The sequence below is a fragment of the Erpetoichthys calabaricus genome, chromosome 9 (assembly GCF_900747795.2).
Source record: "Erpetoichthys calabaricus chromosome 9, fErpCal1.3, whole genome shotgun sequence".
Classification (NCBI taxonomy): Eukaryota; Metazoa; Chordata; class Cladistia; order Polypteriformes; family Polypteridae; genus Erpetoichthys; species Erpetoichthys calabaricus.
Genome location: NC_041402.2, coordinates 172,822,005 through 172,844,875, shown reverse-complemented (window position 1 = coordinate 172,844,875; position 22,871 = coordinate 172,822,005). Strand labels below are relative to the sequence as shown.

General features: G+C 40.7%; 1 protein-coding gene across 2 annotated transcripts in view; it reads left to right on the top strand.

Moving 5' to 3' along the window:
• The window catches only part of fez1 (fasciculation and elongation protein zeta 1 (zygin I)), a 46,638-nt gene extending 26,167 nt beyond the window's left edge, over positions 1 to 20,471 (top strand). The window contains exons 4-10 of one of the 2 annotated variants that reach the window (XM_028808989.2): positions 4,634 to 4,720; positions 7,649 to 7,817; positions 8,176 to 8,450; positions 10,068 to 10,148; positions 10,841 to 10,916; positions 14,262 to 14,327; positions 20,306 to 20,471. In XM_028808989.2, the coding sequence (XP_028664822.1) occupies positions 4,634 to 4,720; positions 7,649 to 7,817; positions 8,176 to 8,450; positions 10,068 to 10,148; positions 10,841 to 10,916; positions 14,262 to 14,327; positions 20,306 to 20,322 (771 nt within the window). In that variant the 3' untranslated portion in view covers positions 20,323 to 20,471. The remainder of the gene's footprint in view (positions 1 to 4,633; positions 4,721 to 7,648; positions 7,818 to 8,175; positions 8,451 to 10,067; positions 10,149 to 10,840; positions 10,917 to 14,261; positions 14,328 to 20,305) is intronic. The other variant, XM_051931914.1, reaches the window with a different exon arrangement.
• The last annotated feature ends 2,400 nt before the right edge of the window (positions 20,472 to 22,871 follow it).

Genomic DNA, 22,871 nt, shown 5'->3' with positions numbered 1-22,871 from the left:
TTTTTGGATTTTGGACTGCTATGAAGTCAGTAGACGGATTGGGAGAGCATGTTGGGGTCATAAGGTCGCTGGAAAGGGATGTATGGTGCCCCCAATATCTATGCAAAAGGACGAAGGTCCAAGTCTTTAGAGTCCTGGTGCTTCCTGTCTTGCTATATGGCTATGAGACATGAACGTTATCCAGTGACCTGAGATGAACACTGGACTCCTATAGTCTCTTTGGAGAATTCTTGGGTACTGCTGGTTTGACTTTGTGTTTGACGAGCAGCTGCTCATGGTGGCACATTACCTGCATTGGTAGGGAGCGTCAGTTGTGGCACTACGGCCATGTGGCGCATTTCCCCGAGGGTGATCCAGCTCATTAGATCCTCATTGTTGGGGACCCAAGTGGCTGGACCAGGCCAAGGGGTCGTCCACGTAACACCTGGCTGCGGCATATAGAGGGTCATTTCCGGAGGGTGGGACTGGACCGTGTGTCTGCTTGGGAAGGTTGCCAACTGGGATCCCGAGTTGTTTCGTCATGCAGTGGGTGCGGCAACGCACCGTACCAGTGCATGCTCCCCAACTTGACTTGACTTGACTTTGGGTTGCCTTTTTAGGCAAATCCCATTTGCCTAATTTTGTTATTCTTTCCTGCCTTTGCTGTTTAGTGCTTCTCCTTTCTGATTTCCTAATAAATTACAGAGATTTTAGTTCCGGTTGCATCCTTGGACCAGAGTTTTATGATTTCCCTCTCATTCTGAGGCCACTTTTAAGATACTTAAACACCATTATTTTGGGCCTGTGTAGGCCTTTTAAGTTTGGAGTTTGGCTGAATAAAAACACTTACAATTGACAGGGGATGATCTAGCAGAGCAGGAGCTTCATATGCTGACTTGTGGAAAAGGTGGCATCCTATGGCAGTGCCATGTTTACAGTTAATTGAGCCCTTCAGTAAGACCAACTCTACTGCCAATGTTTGTCCATGGAGATTGCAGGGCTATGTGCTTCAGTTTAGGCATCTGTTAACTTAATCATATGGAGGGGTGTCCACAGACTTTTGACCATACAGTGTAGTGTACTCTTCTCATACATTTAATTGCATTCTGTTATCACAATTTCTTTTGAAAATGATTTATTGTTACAAATATATTTAATACACAAAAATTAGATATTTGTGTCTTTAATGAAGTAAATAAACAAATATCAGAATATTATGTTATGTGAATGTTTTGTAGCTTATCATCCTTTAGTTTAGTTAGCCCTTCTTTCACTTCCTCTTGATGAAACATTGTGTCTCCTGCTTGTCACCCTGGCCTGTTCTTCTACCCAGAAATGTGTGCCAGTTTCTGATATTCACTCTTATCCCCTGATTCCCTGTATCTATTTTATTTTAGCTGCATCCAATTATACGTAAGGTGTTATACAAAATATGCACATTTTGTATAAATCTTTGAAAATTAAACAAAGAATTAAGAAAGATGAAGAGACTTACTTGGTGCAGGATTTGGACCAGCGTCTTCTGCTTAAGAAAATGATAAGAGAAAAAGTCTGCGGAGTGAATTGGCATCCATGTACAGTAAGTGCACATTTATGCACATTGCAAAGTGAAGCTGAGTCAGGAGAGATTTGCTGAGCGGAGACATGAATAGCAAAATAAGAAAGACCTTGAGGCAAAACTGTCTGGCAGGCAAGGCAATTAGACATATCTGGAGAAGATAATGATCATCTGGGAGGAAGTGCATTACCCTGTGCTGATGGAGAAAGAGAACGTGACTTATTGACTGCATTGATGATGAGGCACTGGTTGTGCTGGGATGGATTGGACTAACCCTGGTTAGAAGAAAGGGGGCTAGGAGGCAAAACTCCCAAATGTAACTGAATAAAGGGGAAGTGAAGAAGTCTGTGTGAAATGTGTCATGAGGGGACAAAACGTGTGAAGCAGAGTAAATGAGGTGACAGGAGGTCAAATGACCGGTGGACAAGATGCATGGTGATGAGGAGGAACTAAAGGATGAAAAATGAAAGTCAGGTGCAAGCTGATTACCGGGACAGCATTTCCCATTTGGTCGTTCAGATTTACATCAGATTGAAACCTCTACAAAGCAAAAAGTGACTGGCAGCCATGTAACGACCAGTCAATGTTGCTACTTGATATCAGGGAGCAGATAACACTGGGAAGTGCCTGACCCTTGCAGCTCTGTGATTCCTCCAGTAAAAAGTAGATGTCTAAGACTATGACACCTCCATACCACTAGAAGGCATACAATCCCTGAAAGTGACTATACAAGTGACCTGTGGGGCATCTGCAGGTCACGGATTATGGGAGTGCATGGACACCGGAGTTATCCTGTTTTGTGCGTTATATTTACCCCATTTTTTGACACCCTGGAATGGAGGTCTTTGGAGATATCTGGAAAGGAGGTCTCTCATTGAATTGCCTTTCCCAAGATTTCTGTTTTTTCCATTTTTATTTTTTTGAGTGTTTTTTCTTGTCTTCTGAGGGAGTCAAGGCCAGGGAGCTGTCAAAAAAACAGGTCCTGTTAAAGCCCTTTGAGGCATTCTTTGTGTGATTTTGGACTACAAAGAAGCAAATTGTTGTTGTTGTTGTTGTTGTTGTTGTAGTTCAAAGCCCCATTTTACAAATATAGTTCCAGCCCTGAATCAGAAATAATTCCGGCATGACCGGATATAAGGTGCAAAGCCACTTCATGTCCACAAGTCTACTGAGTATGGAGCTGGGAAGTGACTTTGCGGTAAAAGCAACTGCCTGGAGAAAGAGATGTAAATGTTGGGAGCACTTTATTGTGCTGTGCTGTCGGGATAGTGAAGAAGCCACCCCAAAGTGTAAACAAGTAGTCACCTTTATACAGACGTGGCTGAAAACATTGGTACCCTTTCACTTTAAAAAAACTCAGTGTTCTCTGAAAGCTGAAAGTGACAAAAGTATTTGGTATCCATAACTCTTTATGTCACATTTAATAGAACAGAAGCTTCCGTTTTGATTTATGACCAAACATGTCACGTCATTTTCTAACCCACTTAATCCAGTACATTGCAGGGCGAACACACACACACACACACACCAAACACACACAAGGGCCAATTTGGCATTGCCATTTCACCTAACCTGCATGTCCTTGGACAGTGGGAGGAAACCGTATCACTTGGAAGAAACCCATACAGACAGAGAGAACATGCAAATTCCATGCAGGGAGGACCATGCCACCCATAACCAAATATTGTTTTAAATAATTAATCACATGAAAACGGCATGGAATAAAATATCGGTACCCTTAACCCACTATCTTGTAGAACAGCCTGCAGTAATTGCCATCAAGTATTTTCTGTAGCGCTAAGTGAGATCTGTACACTTCTCAACTCGGAGTTTGCTCTACTCTCTTTCAGTTGTCTCAAATTTCATTGGTGTCTTCTCCCAACTGTGAATTTCAGCTGTTTCCACAGATGTTCAGTGGGATACAGATCAGGACTCGTAGTAGGCCACTTAAGGACATTCCAGTGTTTTCTTCTCCCACATTCTTGTGTGCGTTCAATGCTGTAGACATTTTTTGGAGCCTTCTCCAAATCTGTTCCTCTACACAATCCTGTCTCTAAGCCTTTTAGGTGATTCCTTCAAACTCATGACTTGGTTTTTCTTCATCTATGGGACCTTCTATAGGCAGGTGTGTGCCTTTCCTAATAATCTCCAGTCAATCGAACTGACCACAGGTAGTGTCCAAATATCTCAAAGATGATCAACAGAGTGGGATGGACCTGAATCAGATTTTAAGTGTCATAGGAAAGCATCTGAATACTTGCGTCAACATAATATTTTACTTTTTTTACTTTTAATAAATTTGCATAAAATTGTAAAATTCTGTCTTTGCTTTGTCATGCCAAAGTATTAGGAGTTGCTTGAAGAAGAGAAAAAATAATTAAAATGATTTTAGCACAAAACATGTTAAAAGTGAAGGGGTCTGAATACTTTCTGAATCTACTTAAGACGAACACCGAGATCAAAGCCTTACTTAACGCTGTGCCATTCCCTGGAGCTGTCTGTATGTGATGCCACATATCACAATATCCCTTATATTACCCGCTATAACGGACTGCCAGCATGGTCTTATGGCCAAAAGTTGAGTCTGCAAATAACAAGTCGCAAATTAAAAATCCTACTGTTGTGTCTATAACTCTATTCTTTGTGTGGTAGCGACCAGAAAAGATAGCAGAGATATAATATTCTCAATTCTGCTTAATCAAATTCAGGGTCCTATCTTAGCAGCACCGGGTGCCCACATTCACACTGTGGCAATTTTAGAATCACCAATTAACCTGACTTGTACATTTTTGGAGTGTAAGAAGAAAACTAGAATACCCAGAAAAGAGCACACAAGGACTTGAGTAGAACCTTCAGACCTCACACAGACAATTTTAGGTGGGGGATTCAAACCAGGAAGTAGGTAGGATCTCAGAAGCAGCAGCACTAATCACTGTGCCACCATGCAGCCCACCAGCAATGATGCAATAACATACAGATTCACTGAGACAGGCGTCTAAAGTGTAAGACGCTGTTCTAGGTAAACTTCAGGTGATTCTTTGTTTTTCTTTGTTTTCTTGTAAAGATTCTTTCAGCCAACCAATTTCTCTCTTTCAGATCCATGAAAAAGAAGAAGATGAAGAGAATGAGAAAAATGAGAAGAACTGCTGCTTGAATGAAGAGCCTCTTCTCACAGCCGATCAGGTACCAAGGGAGAGGAATTTTCTGGAAGAAAAATATCAGTTTTGCTTGCGTGGACATTACAGACTAACATTATTGGACAAAGAGAATGAAATGTTCAAAGAAAGGTCCCTGAAGGTTCCTCTGTAAAGGGTAGTCATAGGGAGCTTCTTTTTATTTTTGCTTTAATGAGCACAGGGGCGCTCCAATGCTTAGTGCTGGGTTCTCTCCTCTTCTCTTTATACACCTCACTAGGCCCTATCACCCTGTCCCATGGGTTCCCATCTCATTGCTATTCCGATGGTATGAAGTTCTTCCTGCTTTTCCTTCCAAAGGACTACAGTTAGAATCTCTGCATGTCTCATTGATATTGCAGCCTGGATGAAGTAGTATCATCTTGAGCTCAACCTGGCAAAGGTGAATCTCATTGTTTTCCAAGTCATTCATCAATTTAATACCCCATCTATGTTCAGCTCAGCTCATTATTACTAACACCCGCCAAGTCAGTATGCAGCCTTGAGGTCGTGAATGATGACTAATTGCCCTTTATTGATTGTCTCTCAGTCTTGCAGATTCATTCTGTATAGGATCAGGCCATGTCTGGCAGAGTTTGCAGCACAACACCTGATTCAGGCTTGGACTACTGCAGTTCTCTACTGGCCTGTGCTACCAAGCCATTGTAGATAATTCAAAATGCAGCAACACGTCTGGAGTTCACCCAGCTTAGGCGGGCACATGTCACTCCTTTTTTTAACTCTTTTAGGGCTTATTATTTTGTTTCCCTTTTGTCCCAGGGCTCAATATTTTTTCAAAAACCTCAGTTTTCTAAAAAGCATACAAAGCAATGGTTTCATACATAAATCAACATAACATATTTATTCATGAAAAATGCTTTATGTTCCATGAGCCTCTAAAGTACATAAATTCGCATACTTATTACATAATTACATGCTTGTCATAAGCTGAAAGGCACTTTCTGGAAAAAACAGCTTGAAGTAGTCAAGTGGCTGGTAATCCGTAGTGTCCACTAGCATGGCATGTCATTTGAAGTCCAGTTGCCAGTTTGCCTCCCACACATCTATGTCTGTGTAGTTCTCCCAGGGCAAACATTACTGTAGGCCCATCAGTTGCATGAGCGTGCTCAACACTGCAATCAGCTGGAGACCGATAAGCTGATGCAGGTAGCTGTCTTTCGTTTTTGATTTCCAACTCATGTGCATCAAAATCGGAGTTTGATAAGTGCCTGTGCAGTCCTCTCAGGCAAATGTTGCCACAAGCACATCAGCTGCACGATCGGCTGGGGACAGATCAGCTGATGCAGGTACAGTGGTACCTCTGGTCACGACCATAATTCGTTCCAAAACTCTGGACGCAACCCAAATGTAATTTCCCCCATAGGATTGTATGTAAATACAATTAATCCAATCCAGACCGTACGAACTGTATGTAAATATATATTGTTTAAGCACAAAAATAGTTAATTATACCATAGAATGCACAGTGTAATAGTAAACTAAATGTAAAAACATTGAAAAACACTGAGAAAACCTTGAACAACAGAGAAAACTAACATTGTAAGAGTTTGCGCTACACCCTTACGAACCGCTCGCTGTTAACACTTTTTTATGAGTTTTAAGCACAGGAAAAAAAATTAAATGCCACTTCTCTTGTGAAACTTTTCAAACCATCCTCTCCTGGCTTTAAATTCCTCACCTTCGCCACTTGAAGAAGGATTTTTTTTTCAGCAAATCGCCATGAATCTGCCTCACTTACGCTATCCCCTGCAAGTTGCTTCTTGTTTAACCACACTAGCAACAGTTTTTCCACCTCTTCCAGCATTTCAGGCCTCTGCTTGGTTAACATTGTAACTCCTTTTACAACATCAGCTGCTTTGTTAGGCCCTGTATACGCAAACAAAAGAAAATGGGAAACGGAGAATGGGAAATCATTGGCGCGTACAAACGCGCGTAGGGAAACTGGCCGCCAGTGTTTTTGTTCGCCACCAGAGCATGTGGTCGTGAACAGATGCAAAATTTTGGCAAATTTTTAGATCATAACCCAGTTTGTACGTGTTCGGAAACGTTCGTGACCAGAGGTTCTACTGTACCTGACTTTCGTTTTTGCGTCAGAATCAGATTTCAGTAAGTCAGGGTCCAATTCGGCAATAATACACAATAAATAAATAAATAATACTCATGGACTATTTTGCTCTGCGCATTCACTTTGCTCTCTTGCCCGAAGTCAATGCCAGTCTAAACGTTGTTTACTCTATGCTTCTCACGCACATGCAGGGATTCAACGTCAAGTCAATAAGTCTAGTCAACAGTTCTCCTAGCAGAGAGGGTCTACCCATAATTTAATGGTGAGTTTTATCAATATTTGCAGGCTTTTTTTCACCTCCTGCCCCTGAATGTTGACTTTAGTCAACATCCGCCCCCAACCCCGTGTGTCGACAAAATTTGACATCTGCCGTAAAAGAGTTACTACATAAGCTCGTCTAGCAGTATGTATTAAGTTCATATCCTTGCTGCTTGCCTACAGAGACATTAATGGGTTAGCACCTCTGTATATGGAGACATTTGTGAGGCCCTTTGGTCCTTCTCAATCTCTCAGGTCTTCTGATGAACAGTGCCCATTCAGATTCTTTTCATATGTAGCTCCATGATGGTAAAACAAGCACCCCACCACCATTCAAACCACCAACGTCTGCAGTATTTTGATGATGGCTTTGATAGATTCTTGTAACTAAAGAAGCGTAACTAGCTTGAATTTTGTTCGGAGCTCTTCACTTGTGATGGTTAATTTTGTAACCTTGTCCTGTCACACTTATTCTTAAACAGCCCCCTAGACTGATGTTTACTTGATTATGTTGACCCCTTTTGTAAATTGCTTTGGATGAAAGCATCTGTAAGCTAAATAATGAAAATGTGATGCTTCTGATCTTCTAACCAGGTTATTGAAGAAATTGTAGAGATGATGGAGAACTCACCAGACCCAGAGGAAACAGAGGAAGAAGGAGATGATGAAGATGCTTTAGACTCACCACATCAGTCTGGCCCTTCTCTGCTGGAAGAGATACGTGCCCTGTCACAGGCTTCCAACAATAACTGCTCGTATGAAGGTACCTGGTGCCTAGTAATTGAGTCAAATATGGAGCTGCAGCACTTAGTGATTTTCCTTTAGCAGCCCTCTTCTCTTAATGGGGAGTTGAAATAACATTTTTCTGAAATAAAACACTAAGTGCATCAGTGGTGGGCATTAGTGATTCTGTCAGGCCCAATTACCCTGCACATTTCGATGTTATATTTTATATACACACATTTTTTGTTGTTGTACAGAAATATAACTCCCTGCCTACTAAAAAATGAGATCTGACTTGGAGACATTAAAGGCAATTATCTTCTTGTTGAGGTTAAGTCATGTTAAGACTAAATATTACTCACTACCTGGTAGCTAACTCCTTTCCATTTCTGTATCAGGTCTTCAGCTCATGCCCAACTCGGCTTTGGAGAAGTTACTGAACCGTGTGCAGGAGGCCATCCGGGAATTCTCCGAAGAGCTAGTGAAGCAGCTGGCACGGAGAGATGAGCTGGAGTTTGAGAAGGAGGTCAAAAACACTTTCATCACAGCCCTCATCGAGGTGCAGAACCGGCAGAAGGAGCAGCGTGAGCTGACTAAGCGACGACGCAAGGAGAAAGGCTTGAGTCTGCAGAGTGGGACTCGCTCCGAGAAGGGCAGCACCATGCCTATCAAGGTCAGCAGACGTGTTACATCATTGACTTCTGTTAAATGGTCAGTAATGTTTGCCATGTTTGGTGTCACTGAGTTAATTCATGCCCTGTAGATTTGATGTATCCAGCAGCTTTAATTGCATAGTGGATTCAAAGCTGTCTGGTCATCCATTTTGTGTACCTTTTGGTGGTCCACAGTCAGGTGATGCTAATAAGTTTAATCTTTTCCTGACATTGTTAATCATACCTTTCATATTCTCCTTCCCTATGGTGTTCAGTCATGTCATTAATTTTTAGCTCCATCAGTATCAACAGTCAACAATATGTGTCTTATCAAAGCATCATGGCACCTTCTTTGTGAACAGACACTCTTCTGTTGACCGTAGACAAGTTATTGCAGCCAGGGTCATCTTTCCCCAACACAGTTAATGATCTTTCATATTTTGCTTTTCTACGATCTGATATTTATGTTATTCACGTTTAAGTCTCTCTGGTCACCACATATCTTTTATCAGACCATCAGGGCATCTTCTTCTTAATGAATATCTTCCTTCCTGTCAACCGTAGGTTATGATAACAAGACTCATCTGCTTACTGGTAGCACACCCATAGATCAAAGGAATTCTGCTTCTTTGGCTTCCTTTGTGTTCAGATTGTCTTTAGCAGTTGCCTCATTCATGCCCAGTTTCTCTCATTCATTATGGACATTTCTTTCATCTGTATTCCCTTCTGGTGTCCACTGAAGCATTTCCTTCTTACGTCACAAAGATCATATCTTCTATATTTTACTTTTGTATGATATGGTTGTTTTCTTTATATTGTCCGCCATGTTGATTCTCCTGATGTCGTCACATTGTAAAGTCATGGCCTTCATGTCCATGTTCCCTTTGGTTTTAACCGGATACATCATGTCCAAAAGGTTCAGCTTCTCTCTTGTATCATGCTCTCAAGTGATCTTCATCATGTCTCTTTTTGGTCACCATCGTATGGTGATATCTGACTGAGTCATCTTTCCTCTGTTGTTTAACAGTCACACCATGTACACGTGGTTCACCTTACCTTTGGCATTACCAAGTCAATACATACAGTATCATGTACAATTTTCTGATGCCCTCCACTCAGATGGATGTCCATCACGTTCTGTTTCCATCTAAGCAGTAAATCATGTTTTTGAGGTTCACCTTCAGCTTTGGCATGATAAAATTAGGAAAATGCTCAGATGTACAGGAGATTCTCCCCTTAGTAGCCTCCATTCAGATTTGGAGAAGGTTCATCTTCCCACTGGAACTACAAGGAGAATAATCATCTGCATTTTTCTTTCCTATGGTGTCATCATCAAGTTCTTCATACCTTGCTTACCCCTTGGTATTAAACAATTGTTGATGTCCTCCAGGTTCACTTTCCTTTGGTTTCTTTGAACCGTGTTCTTCAGAGGTGTCACAAAGGTCACGTTCTCCAGCATTACTTTATGCCTTTGAACATTTCCTGACTCTGTGGACGGTGTATTTTTGCAACTAGGGAAGAGCAATATTGCATGTAAAGAGAGTTCCAGGAGCTTGTGAGCTTGTAGTTTGTGTGATGTGAAAGGAAAATGTAATCCAGCATTAGTTGAAATTCTAAGGTTGTGCCTATCCCTGCAGCGCTTCAGCATGGAGGGCATCTCCACCATATTACAGACGGGCATCAGACAGACCTTCGGAAACTCAGGGACTGATAAACAGGTGGGCCTTTGAGTACATGTTGTTTTATATTTCCAATTGGTGAGACTGATGTATGTCCTCTACTTTTAGGAGTTTGGGAGAACAGCTACTTTATAACCAAGGTGTTACACTACATCTGAGCTAACATTTCAATGTGACCTTTGAGTTTATACACTTAAATTAAACATAAAGTCAAATGAAAGTCATACCAAACAAATTTTAGTTCACATTTCTAGTAAGAAATGTGCATGATAACTAGTGTTGAACACAACGATTAGCATAACATTGAATTCACAGCAATCACAAAAAAAATGTACTTTCGCAAAGTTGTCATGGGTTAAACACAGTGCATAAGTTGGAAAATCCTGATTTAGGAGTTTTTGAGTACTACACTGGTCCACAGTAACATGCCATTGTATTTACTTAGCTAAGAACATTCAAGAACGCTTATTACAGGATAGAGTGAGGGGAAAAAGAATATTATTCATATGTAACTATCTCATGTTAAATCTACAGTATGTAAGGATGCTTAGTTGATTAAAACTACAATTCTGTGCTTGAAATGTGATGTTACAACACAGTTACTCAACATAAGGTACTCCAGTTCTTCTAATGTTTCTGCTTGTGTGAGAGCGCAGTTCATGCTCTCCAGACATCTAGACACAAACCAGATGCCCTGGATCATTAATAACAATGTATGTTCTTTATTTTAGTATCTGAATACAGTAATTCCCTTTGAAAAGAAAGCTACTCCACCTTCAGTGGAAGACCTTCAGATGCTCACCAAAAGTAAGTTTATGTCTTCTAATGACCATTACATCTTTCCAGTAAATATGGCCACTTCTTAATATTTTGTGTTTGATTGTAAGCAGGGTCTGAGGGAAAAAGATTGAGAAGGGGGATTATTGGAATAAACAGAGCAATTGGTGGACTTTAGTGATCTGAAAAATTCAAACAATTGTGATGAGAATGGGCCATTCTGCCCAAGGTAGCTTGCCAGTTCCTATACAACTAACTTTCCAATAATCATCCAGTGAAATTTTTACATTTTTCGAAACACTACATACACCTTTGTCATTTACTCAGCATATCTATGGTTCTAAGCATACTCTTAAACAGCTTCTTTCTGTGATTTTAAAATAACAGTTGGGATCCACTGTACCAGTTCGCTTCATAATTTGGAACACTTCAATTGTGTCCTCTGTAACCCTCTATTTGCTTAAACTGAAAAGGGTTCAGTTCTTTCCTTCTCTCCTCATAGTTCGTACCTCTCAGGCCCTGAATCGACCCAGCTGCTCTTCTTTGGACTTTCTTTCTCATAATATGGAGACCAAGACTGCACTTGAAATGAGGCCTCACTGCTGCACTGCAAAGCATAAGAATAACCTCCTGTGATTTACACTTAATAAACCGGGCTATGCAACCAGACATCTTATTGGTCTTCTCCATCACTTCTTAGTGTGGACAGTAACTAGTCCTTCTCATAAAATCTGCTCCAAATTAGGATTTGGCATTGTATTTTTTAACAATGAAAAGTAGTGTGTGGTGAGCACCATGCTAATTGACTGTGGGGGGATTGGGCTGCATTTAAGTCAGATTCACATGGAACACCTTCAAGTGGACTCCGTTCATCTCACTATTTCACTTCTTACAAATATGGCTGAAAGTTCCATAACCTGTTTAGGGTGTCATAACAAAGGAGCTGAATATAATTAGAGATATTATATACCTTGTTTATCATTAAACTTGTCTTTAAAATTGTGCTTTCATTTTCATGTTATGGAGTTATTCATGTTGAAGAGCTGCAAATACTTTGAGGTTCTCTCTTTTTTGTAACACAAAAGTTCAAGGAGATATATGCTGTGCTTATAAAAAATCTTCAACCCCCTTGGAGGTGTTCAAATTTTCTTGTTTTACAACATTGAATCACAGTACAGTATATTTAATTTGTCTTTTATGACTTTGACCAACAGAAAGACTCTTTAATATGTAAGAAACAAGGCAAAAAGGGTTGTTGCACTTGCATGATCCCCGTATATTCAGAGAAGCAAAAAACTAAACAACACAATATGATTGTTAAGTCTGTTCAGACTGGAGTCCAAGATGAGACTGCGGTGAGGTGGAGTAGGAGGTGCTTACATGCGAACCAGGCAGGAAAAGGCGGGTCCAGGAAGGCATATGATGGAAATGACATCAATAGTGGACCAGGTGTCAATCTTCCATCCTGCAGAGGAACAAGAAGTAAAGGCATTAAGCAACAGCTCCAACCCCTGGTCTGGAGGAGAATTACCATTAAGAGAGCCCTTCAGCTGTTCCTGAAACGCACGTGTCTGACAAATGTCAAAGTGAAAACAAACCTCTGCGAAGTGTACTAAAGTAACTGTAAATATAAGACACAAAATAATCAACTCACCCCCTCAAGTCAGTATTTAGTAGACGAACCTTTGACAGTCATGACTGCCTTGAGTCTGTTTGCACAGGTCTCCCTCTACCAGCTTTGCACATCTGCACACTGCCATTTTTCAACTTCTTCTTTGCAAAACTGCTCAAGCTCTTTTAAGTTACACGGAGATTGTGAGTGATTGGCTTTTTCACATCCCACCACAAATTCTCAGTTGGATTTTGATCTGGACATTCTCATTGTTGTTTAAAAGCCATGCCTGTGTATTTTTGGCTTTATGCTTGGGATTTTTGCGTTGATTGAAAACAGATCCTCTCCCAAGGTGCAGGCTTCTTGCAGACTGAATCAGGTGTTCCTGCAGGATTTTTCCATAGTTTGCTGCATTCATTTTACCCTAACAAGCCTTCAAGGGATGGTTGCAGAGAAGTATCTTCACAGCATGATGCTACTACTTTACCTTGATTCACCACGAGGATGGTGTGTTTTTCAGATAATGTGCAGTGTTCAAACATGGCTTTTAGTCTTATGCCTACCTCCCTTTAAGCTGATAATGCCACCCAGACGCAATTGTATGCACAGTCTCTCCAGTCTGAGCCACTGTAGATTTAACTCCTTCAGAGATCTCATAGGTCTCTTGATGGTCTCCCTCAGCATTCTCTTTCTTATATGATCACTCAGTTTTCATAGATGGCCAGCTCTAGGCAGATTCCCAGCCGTGCCATACTTGCTCCATTCCTTCATGATTGATTTAACTGGATATTCAGTGACTTGGATGCTTTCTTGACTCCATCCCCTCATTTGTGCTTTTCCTGGAGTTGCTTGGAGTGTTCTTGCATCTTCATGGTGCAAGTTAGTCCAACACAGTAGCTCCCCATAAGTCAGTCCTTCCACATTCAGGATCATTTAGACAACAATGAAGTCAAACTGCAGACAGGCAGGTCACCTCCATGGAGCTAATTCTGTGACTTCTAAGGCCAGTTGGCCACACCAGTGATGATTTGGGTGTGTCATATTAAAGGGATTGAATACTTATGTGACCAATTGTTTTGTGCTTTATATTTGTAATTATTGTGGACCACTTTTCAGAGATCTGTTTTTACTTTGACAATAAAGAGTCAGCGTCAAAAAAGTGAATTGCAGCACCAGAAAGTGTCTCACAAGCCACTCCGAATATCTTCAATGCCAGCCATGTTGTATAATTTTGAACTGGTAGCTTTTTTCTCTTTGAATTATCAATGCTAAAATAAAATAAATGATCTTCAGTTTCCCCTTTTGTCCAAGAAGGATGTCTTTTTTCCTAGTTAACAGAAAAGGAACAGATATGTTACCATCCTGAGGCATCCAGTGACCCACCAGAGAGGTATTTCTCCTGTTACACTTCTGTTGCCCTGCTAGTAAATCAGCAGGATAAGTGCTGAAGGCCTCTGGAACTCTTGTTCACCTTTCTAGTGCATTCGTCTGAGCTTCCAGCATGCTTCACAAAAGAAGGCAAAACTGAAATGTAAGTGGAGGGAATTGCAGTGAGTCACTATGGCCACCTTGTTAATGAGTTAACATCCATGTGGTGCAGAAGTACCTTCTCCTGAACTTCTTGCCCATATTGTTAGGCACTGGATCCCAGTAGACCTCCAAGTCAAGCAGACAGCTCAAGGCCTTCCGCCACAATAAACTCTGTCCTTCCTATAATTGAATTCTCTTCTGTGATTTTCGATGTTTTTCTTTCTTTAACGCAGTTCTTTATGCAATGAAAGAAGACAGTGAGAAGGTCCCAACTTTGCTGACAGACTACATTCTGAAAGGTAAGTCTTCTATCAAGCACCTGGAATATGTATTGATGATGTCATTCAGCATGATAGTATAAAAGTCACTTTACTCAGCTCTAAAATAAGTTTGGATAAACTTACTGACAGTGAATCTCTCATTGTTATTTTGGTATTAGATCCCTGCTTGAAATAAGACTTTAAGTTTTGGTTTTGCGTTACAGGTTTTTTCAATTGATTCTTGACTTCTGCTCTTGACCTTAAGCTTTGCTTTTTGACCATGTTATCTTTCTGGTCACTCCATTTAAATTTCCTACTGTCTCCTTCAGGACAGTATGTATTGGATTTTTTTCTGCTGTTTGGATTGTGATTTGGGATTTGTTTTCCTTGGATTGCCTTTAAATCACTCTCAGAAAGCTGCTTCCTCCTTTTAAACAGCCATTTTAAACTTGTCCTTTAAAGACACTGTACAGACAATTATCAGAACATAATAGAAGTTAGAAATTCACAGCAATAAACTGAAACAACAGCAAAAGAACAAAATCCATATTACTAACCGAAGGTTGTAAACCGGATGGGCGCAGGGCGCATCGAGACGCACGCGCACTGCCGCACTGCAACGAGCCCGCCCATAGCTACCGACACAGCCACAGAAAACACAGAAACGAGAACGTTGTAAACCGGATGTCATGAATCGCCCGCCTACCAGTGTGATCGCTTTGAAGACCCATATAGATTTTAAATAACGGTTAATTGGCACACGCACGATGACCCACTAGACTAGATGTACCAGACTCGGCCGTTTGCTTAGGCTGTACAAATCCGAGCCCATAGCTAACGACACAGCCACAGAGATAACAAGAACGAAACGATTCAGTGCATATTTGAATCACATTACAGTACTACAGTATGGAATCCACAATGAAAGCGCTCAACTAAATACAAACACAAGCCCGTATGGCTATGACCTATAAATGAGCCCGTATGGATAAAAAGAATGAACGAGGGTGCCCACACAAAGAAACCGCTGTAGTACAAATATGTTTATTTAATTAAATGAAACCTTAACCATGGCTACAACCTGTACACTAAACCTGAGGTACAGCGTGCACGCTAGAGTGTACAGTGATCCCTCGCTATATCGCGCTTCACCTTTCGCGGCTTCACTCTATCGCGGATTTTATATGTAAGCATATTTAAATATATATCGCGGATTTTTTGCTGGTACGCGGATTTCTGCGGACAATAGGTCTTTTAATTTCTGGTACATGCTTCCTCAATTGGTTTGCCCAGTTGATTTCATACAAGGGACGCTATTGGCAGATGGCTGAGAAGCTACCCAACTTACTTTTCTTTCTCTCTCTCTTGCGCTGACGTAGGGGGGTGTGAGCAGGGGGGCTGTTCGCACACCTAGACGATACGGACGCTCGTCTAAAAATGCTGAATGATTATCTTCACGTTGCTACCTTCTGTGTGCAGCTTTTAAGTATGCTGCACGGTGCTTCGCATACTTAAAAGCTCAAAGGGCACGTATTGATTTTTGACTTTCTCTCTCTCTCTCTCTCTCTCGCTCTCTCTCTCCCTGCTCCTGACGGAGGGGGTGTGAGCTGCCGCCTTCAACAGCTTTGTACCGGCGGTGCTTCGCATACTTAAGAGCAAACAGCCCTATTGATTTGTTTGCTTTCCTCTCTGTTTCCTTTGAAGAGGAAGATATGTTTGCATTCTTTTAATTGTGAGACTGAACTGTCATCTCTGTCTTGTCATGGAGCACAGTTTAAACTTTTGAAAAAGAGACAAATGTTTGTTTGCAGTGTTTGAATAACGTTCCTGTCTCTCTACAACCTCCTGTGTTTCTGCGCAAACCTGTGACCCAAGCATGACAATATAAAAATAACCATATAAACATATGGTTTCTACTTCGCGGATTTTCTTATTTCGCGGGTGGCTCTGGAACGCAACCCCCGCGATGGAGGAGGGATTACTGTACAGCCGCCCGAGCGTGACCGCCCACATCACCGCATATACCACGTTCGTTTAGTAATGTAGCCCACCATGCCCGGAACCGCCGCCATGGCCACTTCAGCATGCGAATCTACCGCCGTCAGCAAACGACTTCTCGCTGACGACACAGCCATAGAAAAACAAAAGCGAGACTGCATGGCTGAAAACAATAAACAAAGGCGCCTATAACTGAATCACAGCTCCAAAAAGAAACCGCTTTAGTACAAATATGTTTACGTAATTAAATGAACTGTCCCAGGAAGCACCCACCCTCCATGATATTTCATCCCTCCAAGTATCAGAGGGAACTGAAAGTGATTGGTATTCTTGGATTTGCGATTCTTTCGAGAATCGGGGGCTGGCTGGTAAGTTTCAGAAAACACATACATTCTGTGCAGTCCTTAGCACAGTTCCTTCTCTTCATTCCTGAGCAGAATTTACTCTACATTCCAGCATGTTTTTTTATAATCTACAGTGTTTAAATGAAACATCTCTTCATTTGAAGTGCTCAGTAAAGCGGCACATCGAGGAGTTAAACTCAGATGATGGTGGGTCACATTGGCTTCAGGTTTTCATTCAAGCCACTTTCTTAGTTATTCGCCAATTCCTGCTGCTAATGAAGCACATTTCATTTGCCTTAACTTTAAATGACTTGCTTTTTATGATTCAGAACCCTTAAGTCAGGGGTCTCCAACAAGTCACGCAACCCCTTTCCAAGTAGCTCACCAAAGGGTTAGTGAATCCTACATAAATTTGAAAACTTGATTGGTCAAATTAGAGGTGGACGATCTTTCCAAAAAATCATATCACGATCCTTTTAACACAAAATCACGATCCACAATCTGAATTGCAATCTGTCTTTTCAATGTGGCATACACTTAAGAGAGTATGCGGACTCAAACTCATCAAGACCTAAGTAACACTTTATTTTAAATATCAAACAAAATTGAATACAATTGTTCTCTCGTTTGCTAGCTAAGAGGAGTTAAGGACCACACCCCGAAGCTGGCGAGTGAGTGAGGAGGGCTCCTCTCATTGGCCCGCTGCGTGTTTCTCTGATTCGTGCAAATAAATCGGTGCCGCAAGTGAACTATGATACATAACGAAATGAGAGAAGTCGCAAAATCAACTGGAATGTTCAAGCAAATTATAGGAAAAAACCCAATCTAAATCCGTTAAGTAGTTCTCTCGTGAAAAGCGGACAGACATACAGACAGACAGAGAGACATTGGATTTTATATATTATATATTAGTAAACCTTCAAAATAATGTGCAGTTAAAGTCTCAACTGCAGTCTCAGAATTTCTGGAGCTTAGTAGAGCCTGATAACTATAAGAATCTTCACCAAGCAGCTCTGAAAATGTCTGCTTTGTTTGGGTCTCCATACCTCTGTGAGTCTGACATGAATGTCATGAAATCAAAGATCAGAACAAGACTGACAGACGAACATTTAAATGACTCCATAAGAGGGAACCTAAGTGGCTCCACTCCACCGTACACCTGCCTCTCTCGTTGACTCCATGCAGTGCCAGTCATCTGACTAACTAAAAAACACATCAGACATGCAACTGGATATGTGAATAAAGTGACACAGTGACATGGGACAAAATGACAAATGAATAAGTCATATCTGTGGATTTGTAATTGCATTGTTTTGTTCTGACAGCATTCATGTTTTAATTCAATAGTGTGAGATACACTAGAAAATGCATACAGACATACAAAATGCACTTGCAGGTATTTTTTTTTAATATTTTGTTTTAATGCAAAATGTGAGTTGTGGACACCAACATTTTGTAAATGTTCAGGTAAAACAAGTTTATTCAGTTTGTTTGGGTTGAAATAAGCTATGAGAATAAACGTTAGAAAACATGAGTAGCTCTCGGCCATTTTCATTTTGTAAAAGTAGCTCTCAGGGGAAAAAAGGTTGGCGACCCCTGCCTTAAGTGTTTGCTTTATTCTTTAACCAACAGCCAAACAAGAATAAGATACAAATCATGCCAACATATGACAAGCTAACTTGATCGCATTTGCATGTGTGGACATCATAAAAGATCAGTTTCAATAAATATTGGAAAAGAAAAACATGTAGTTCTGAGAAAAACGGAGCAGCTCTGCTCCACAAAACATTTGGATGGTGCCCACAGAAAGACAAAAATTGTGGAAAAATCTCTTGCGGAAGAGTCAGAGCTCTAAGAAGTCATAGAATTCAATAACTGTGTATTGCTAGCAACAAGAACTGGCTTTTAATTAAGAACTTGGTTGCCATCCAGGAACCTTATGTGAGACCCTTGAGTTAGCCTGTTGGCTCACTTTGAACCTCATTATTGTTTGGCCGCTGGTTAAGAAAAAAAAAACAACGGTGGGCTCTGAGTCTTAAAGAACAAGCCCTTTAAAAATAAAGCTGGTGGCACATTACATGACTTCTGGTTGGAGGGGATGTCAAACTTAATGAGTGCAGTTGCTGAGCATCTCCTTTGAGGATACCAGATTACATCATTAGAAACTGCAGGGGGTGACTAATTACACAACTCTGTCATGATATTTCATCACTCTTTTCACATTTTCAAAGTATTGCAGGCTCACTGCATTTTGCCAGAAACTAACACGTTGCCTGACAGTGCTGGTGCTGTATAAAGGATTTCCGGGTGTGATTCTGCCGTTTACAGCAAACACAAGATATCATACAGATGTGTCTCTATTGTCTCAAAACCCCCACTTTCTTTCTTACTTAAGGCTGCTTTGTATGCCCTGAACTTCTTGATGAGCACTCATTGATTGTCAGCCCTCACACACACACACACAGAGCCCACCTTACAACTTAGATCAAAATCAGACATCGTGCCAGGGGCAAGTGCAGACCAGACTGAGTCACTGTGGATGTCAGTGTGCATGACTGAGGCCACCAGAGCACATCAATACTGCCCCAAACATGATACGATTATGTAAATAAAGTCTGCAACTGAAAACCGCTGGAAAAGTTATGTAATGTGACCCAAACACTCAGCAATAAAAGACAGTGACATTAGCAGCAGCAACTGCTCACCAATTAAGAAGTAGGAGCAGTAGGTCATTTTGTTATCCATCCTCATCGAATATATAAATCAGCGTTTCTCAACCTTTAAGTATTTGCGACCCGAGTTTTCATAACAGTTTTAATCGCGCCCCCCTAACGTTTTTTTGAAACCCTAATAAAATGTATTCCTATATTTTTTGCTGCTGATACACAGCTACAAGTTTAAAATTTCCCTATGAATAGCAAAATTACGCCACATATGGCAACATTCGCGCCCCACAGTTTGAGAACCACTGATATAAATAAACACTAAGGTCTGTGTGTGTGTGTGTGTCTTAATACCTTTGTGCAATCTGATTGGTCAGTTTGGCTTTGGTGATACAATCGAAAGAGGAAGTGTGACTGTGAGACACATTATTAGGAGAAACAGGCATCAGAGACACACAGAGACAGTCGCCTTTAACGACATGAAAGTATAAAAGTCGACGGGAGGTGAAAAAGGAGCCCAAAAATTACGACAAGTGTCTGGAAAGAAGGCTTTATGGGAATGTGCTAGAGAGAGAGAGGGAGCGCTGGTCAAGAGAGGTTCAGACACACTTGCATACTGAAGAAAGACAAAGAAGGCACACGTAGGTCAAGAGATAGCAGATTTTTAACATGTAGTCTAATGCGGCTAGTGTGAAAATAAAAATGTCAAGTAATAACAAAGAGAGTTCTATTTTCTTTGTTTAATGAAAGTATTCTTTAATTTGTTATTTGGGACTAAGGAAAGGGAAGATCAGAGAGCTGGGCCATACTTACATCTCCTTAGAATCCTTTTGTTTCTGTTACCCACCTTAGTCAGGGTCAATGTGCCTTGAGCATAGGAAAGGTGCTATATAAATAAAATGTATTATTATTATTATTAATGTGACTGTCAGATTCTTCAGACTGGTAGCTTTTTTTAATTTTGATTTATTTCATTGGTCATTATTACTTGCTCTGTCTTCTTTTTGTCTAGTTCTCTGCCCTACCTAAATGGTTGGAAGCCATCTTTCTGAAGACTGCGGCCTGCCTGAAGTGAGATCCCTCAACCTTCAGTCATAACTGCATGTTCACTTCTATTTAACAAACAGCCTATCATTGTATGTACATCATCGAGATCTCCAATAAAATCTTTGCTGATAGCAGCCTTGTCCTGTCTCTGTAACTGAACCCTGGGCTGCATTCAGAGGAAGGTGACATCTGTACACTGTGACTACAGTGTTAAGAGAATACTTGATGATGAGTGTGGGTTACATGGAGTGACAAGGCAGATCACCAGATTATCACAATAAAGTAATAACTGGATTATATGGGTCACGGTGGTGCAGTAGTTAGCTTTACTGCTTCACATATCCAATGGGGTTCAAACTCCACACCCAGTTGTTATCCATGTGAAGTTTGCTGGTTCTCCTAATGTTTGTGTGAATTTTTTTCGAGGAATTCTGATGTTCCTTCCACATCCCAAACAGCAACAATTGACTTCTCTAACTAAAAGAGATCATAAAGAGTTGGGACACCAGATGGTTACCCCCTGTAATTGTTAAAATAACAAAACAATTAACAGCAAACATGTTAACTTCTTTCTAGATGTGAGTCCAAGACTAGACTGAAATGAGATGGCAGTGGTAATCAAATAGGAGGCAGGAAGAGGCAAGCTAAGGCGACCAGAAACCAAAATTGACATCATAGGTCTTTGGGCTCTCAGCCTTCTGGTCTATAGAAGGAGGAAGAAGAGAGACCTTAAAAGACTGGTACTGTGAGGCTATAACTAGGACCAGAAGGTGTGGATTTAGGACCCCAAAACCGTATTAAGTGCTGTTCATGTTCATTACATGCTGTTAGTCTAGACTCATCTCTTGTGTCCTTGGGATTCTGTCTACAGATTTGGCAACAATGATCTTTAAGCACTTTCGAGCTAACAATATTCTGTAATATAAACAGTTTGAAGTCAGCATTCATTTCTCTTTTTGCCAAACTGTTAATTTTTTTCAGTATTTTTATGTAATTATTATGTAAAACATGTTTGTTATTATTATTAAATTTGTCATTTTCGAAGAAATGGATGGAGGTGGGGCAAACACTTTGGATGTCAGGTCCTGGCTAGAAATACCATTCCTCTGACCTAACAACCTTTATGGCACAAACCCCCCCCTCATCGCCATGACCGCCTACGCCCCCAGTATCCAACTCCCGCGACAAACAGGTTTTCAGCTTGTGTTGCCAAATACCATTAGAAGACATGCTGCAATTACTGCAATTTCCTTTTTTGCACTTAACTTTGATCCTGCCTACATAACACTCATTGTCCCATATGCCATGAAATGACTGAAGCTGGGTTTTTATCAGTCATCCCCCTTGAATGTTTCCCCGTTTCTTGTTCTTGATTTTTTGCGAATTTCCCATTGGGATTACTAAAGTATCTATCTATCTATCTATCTATCTATCTATCTATCTATCTATCTATCTATCTATCTATCTATCTATCTATCTATCTATCTATCTATCTATCTATCTATCTATCTATCTATCTATCTATCTATCTATCTATCTATCTAATCGAGTCTTCGGTGTTTTCACCCTGAATACATAAAAGATCAGGACTAACAGCTGCAGTTTCCGAGGAAAGGCTGAGTTAAGTTCTTACTCGTCGCTTGGACCCTGCACATGTATGCTCCAGCCCTGTCTAAACCATCCTCTATCTACGTATTATTATTGGGGCAGTGGAATATCACTTGTAGGGTCTTTAATTTGATGGGCATCAAAATTTGAAGTCAACGTGGCCGGTGTGTCGTGTGATGTGTCCAATTCTTTTGTATTGGGTCTATTTATTCGTGCAACTTTTTTTATTATTACCCTACCAGTAACGGCACACTGCACGTTATACACTTTACTTGATCATTCCTAGTTTTCATCCTCTTTCTCTGCACGTTTAGCATTTGTTTGCTCAGAGGTTGATGTAGGCCTACTTGCTGCTTCCTGAGCAGCTCTTCTTTTCTCAACCCTAGCAGCCCACTTCTTCTCTTCTTTCGTCGGCATCTTTTCACATTAAAACTGATTAAGTCAGTGTTTGTGTTGCAATTACTTAGTACGTTTTTCTTAATTTTCACTTAAACTGGCCACTTATCAGCCTCAAGAATGATTTAAGAAATGAAGAGGTAGAGGAAGTGACAGCAAAGGTGGTAGGGATGAGAATGGCGTCCGTAAGCATGCGGCCCACAGCCAAGAGTTGTTTCTACAATAAAATAAAATAAAAATAAAAAGAATAATAAAAATCAACATCTCAAAAGCGGGCAGTAGGGGTCACGTAGTATATGCGTAGCAAATTTCAGATCAATTGGTCAAACAGTTTGCGAGCTACAGTTGAAGTAAAATCCTGGACAGACAAACGAATAGCCACAGTAGCGTATCATATAAGAAGACCAGTAACGGCGCACTGCTATAACGATAACGTACAGTGAATATACTTGACCTGATCATTCCTAGTTTTCCTCCTCTTTCTCTGTACGTTTACCATTCGTTTGCTCAGAGGTTGATGTGCTTGC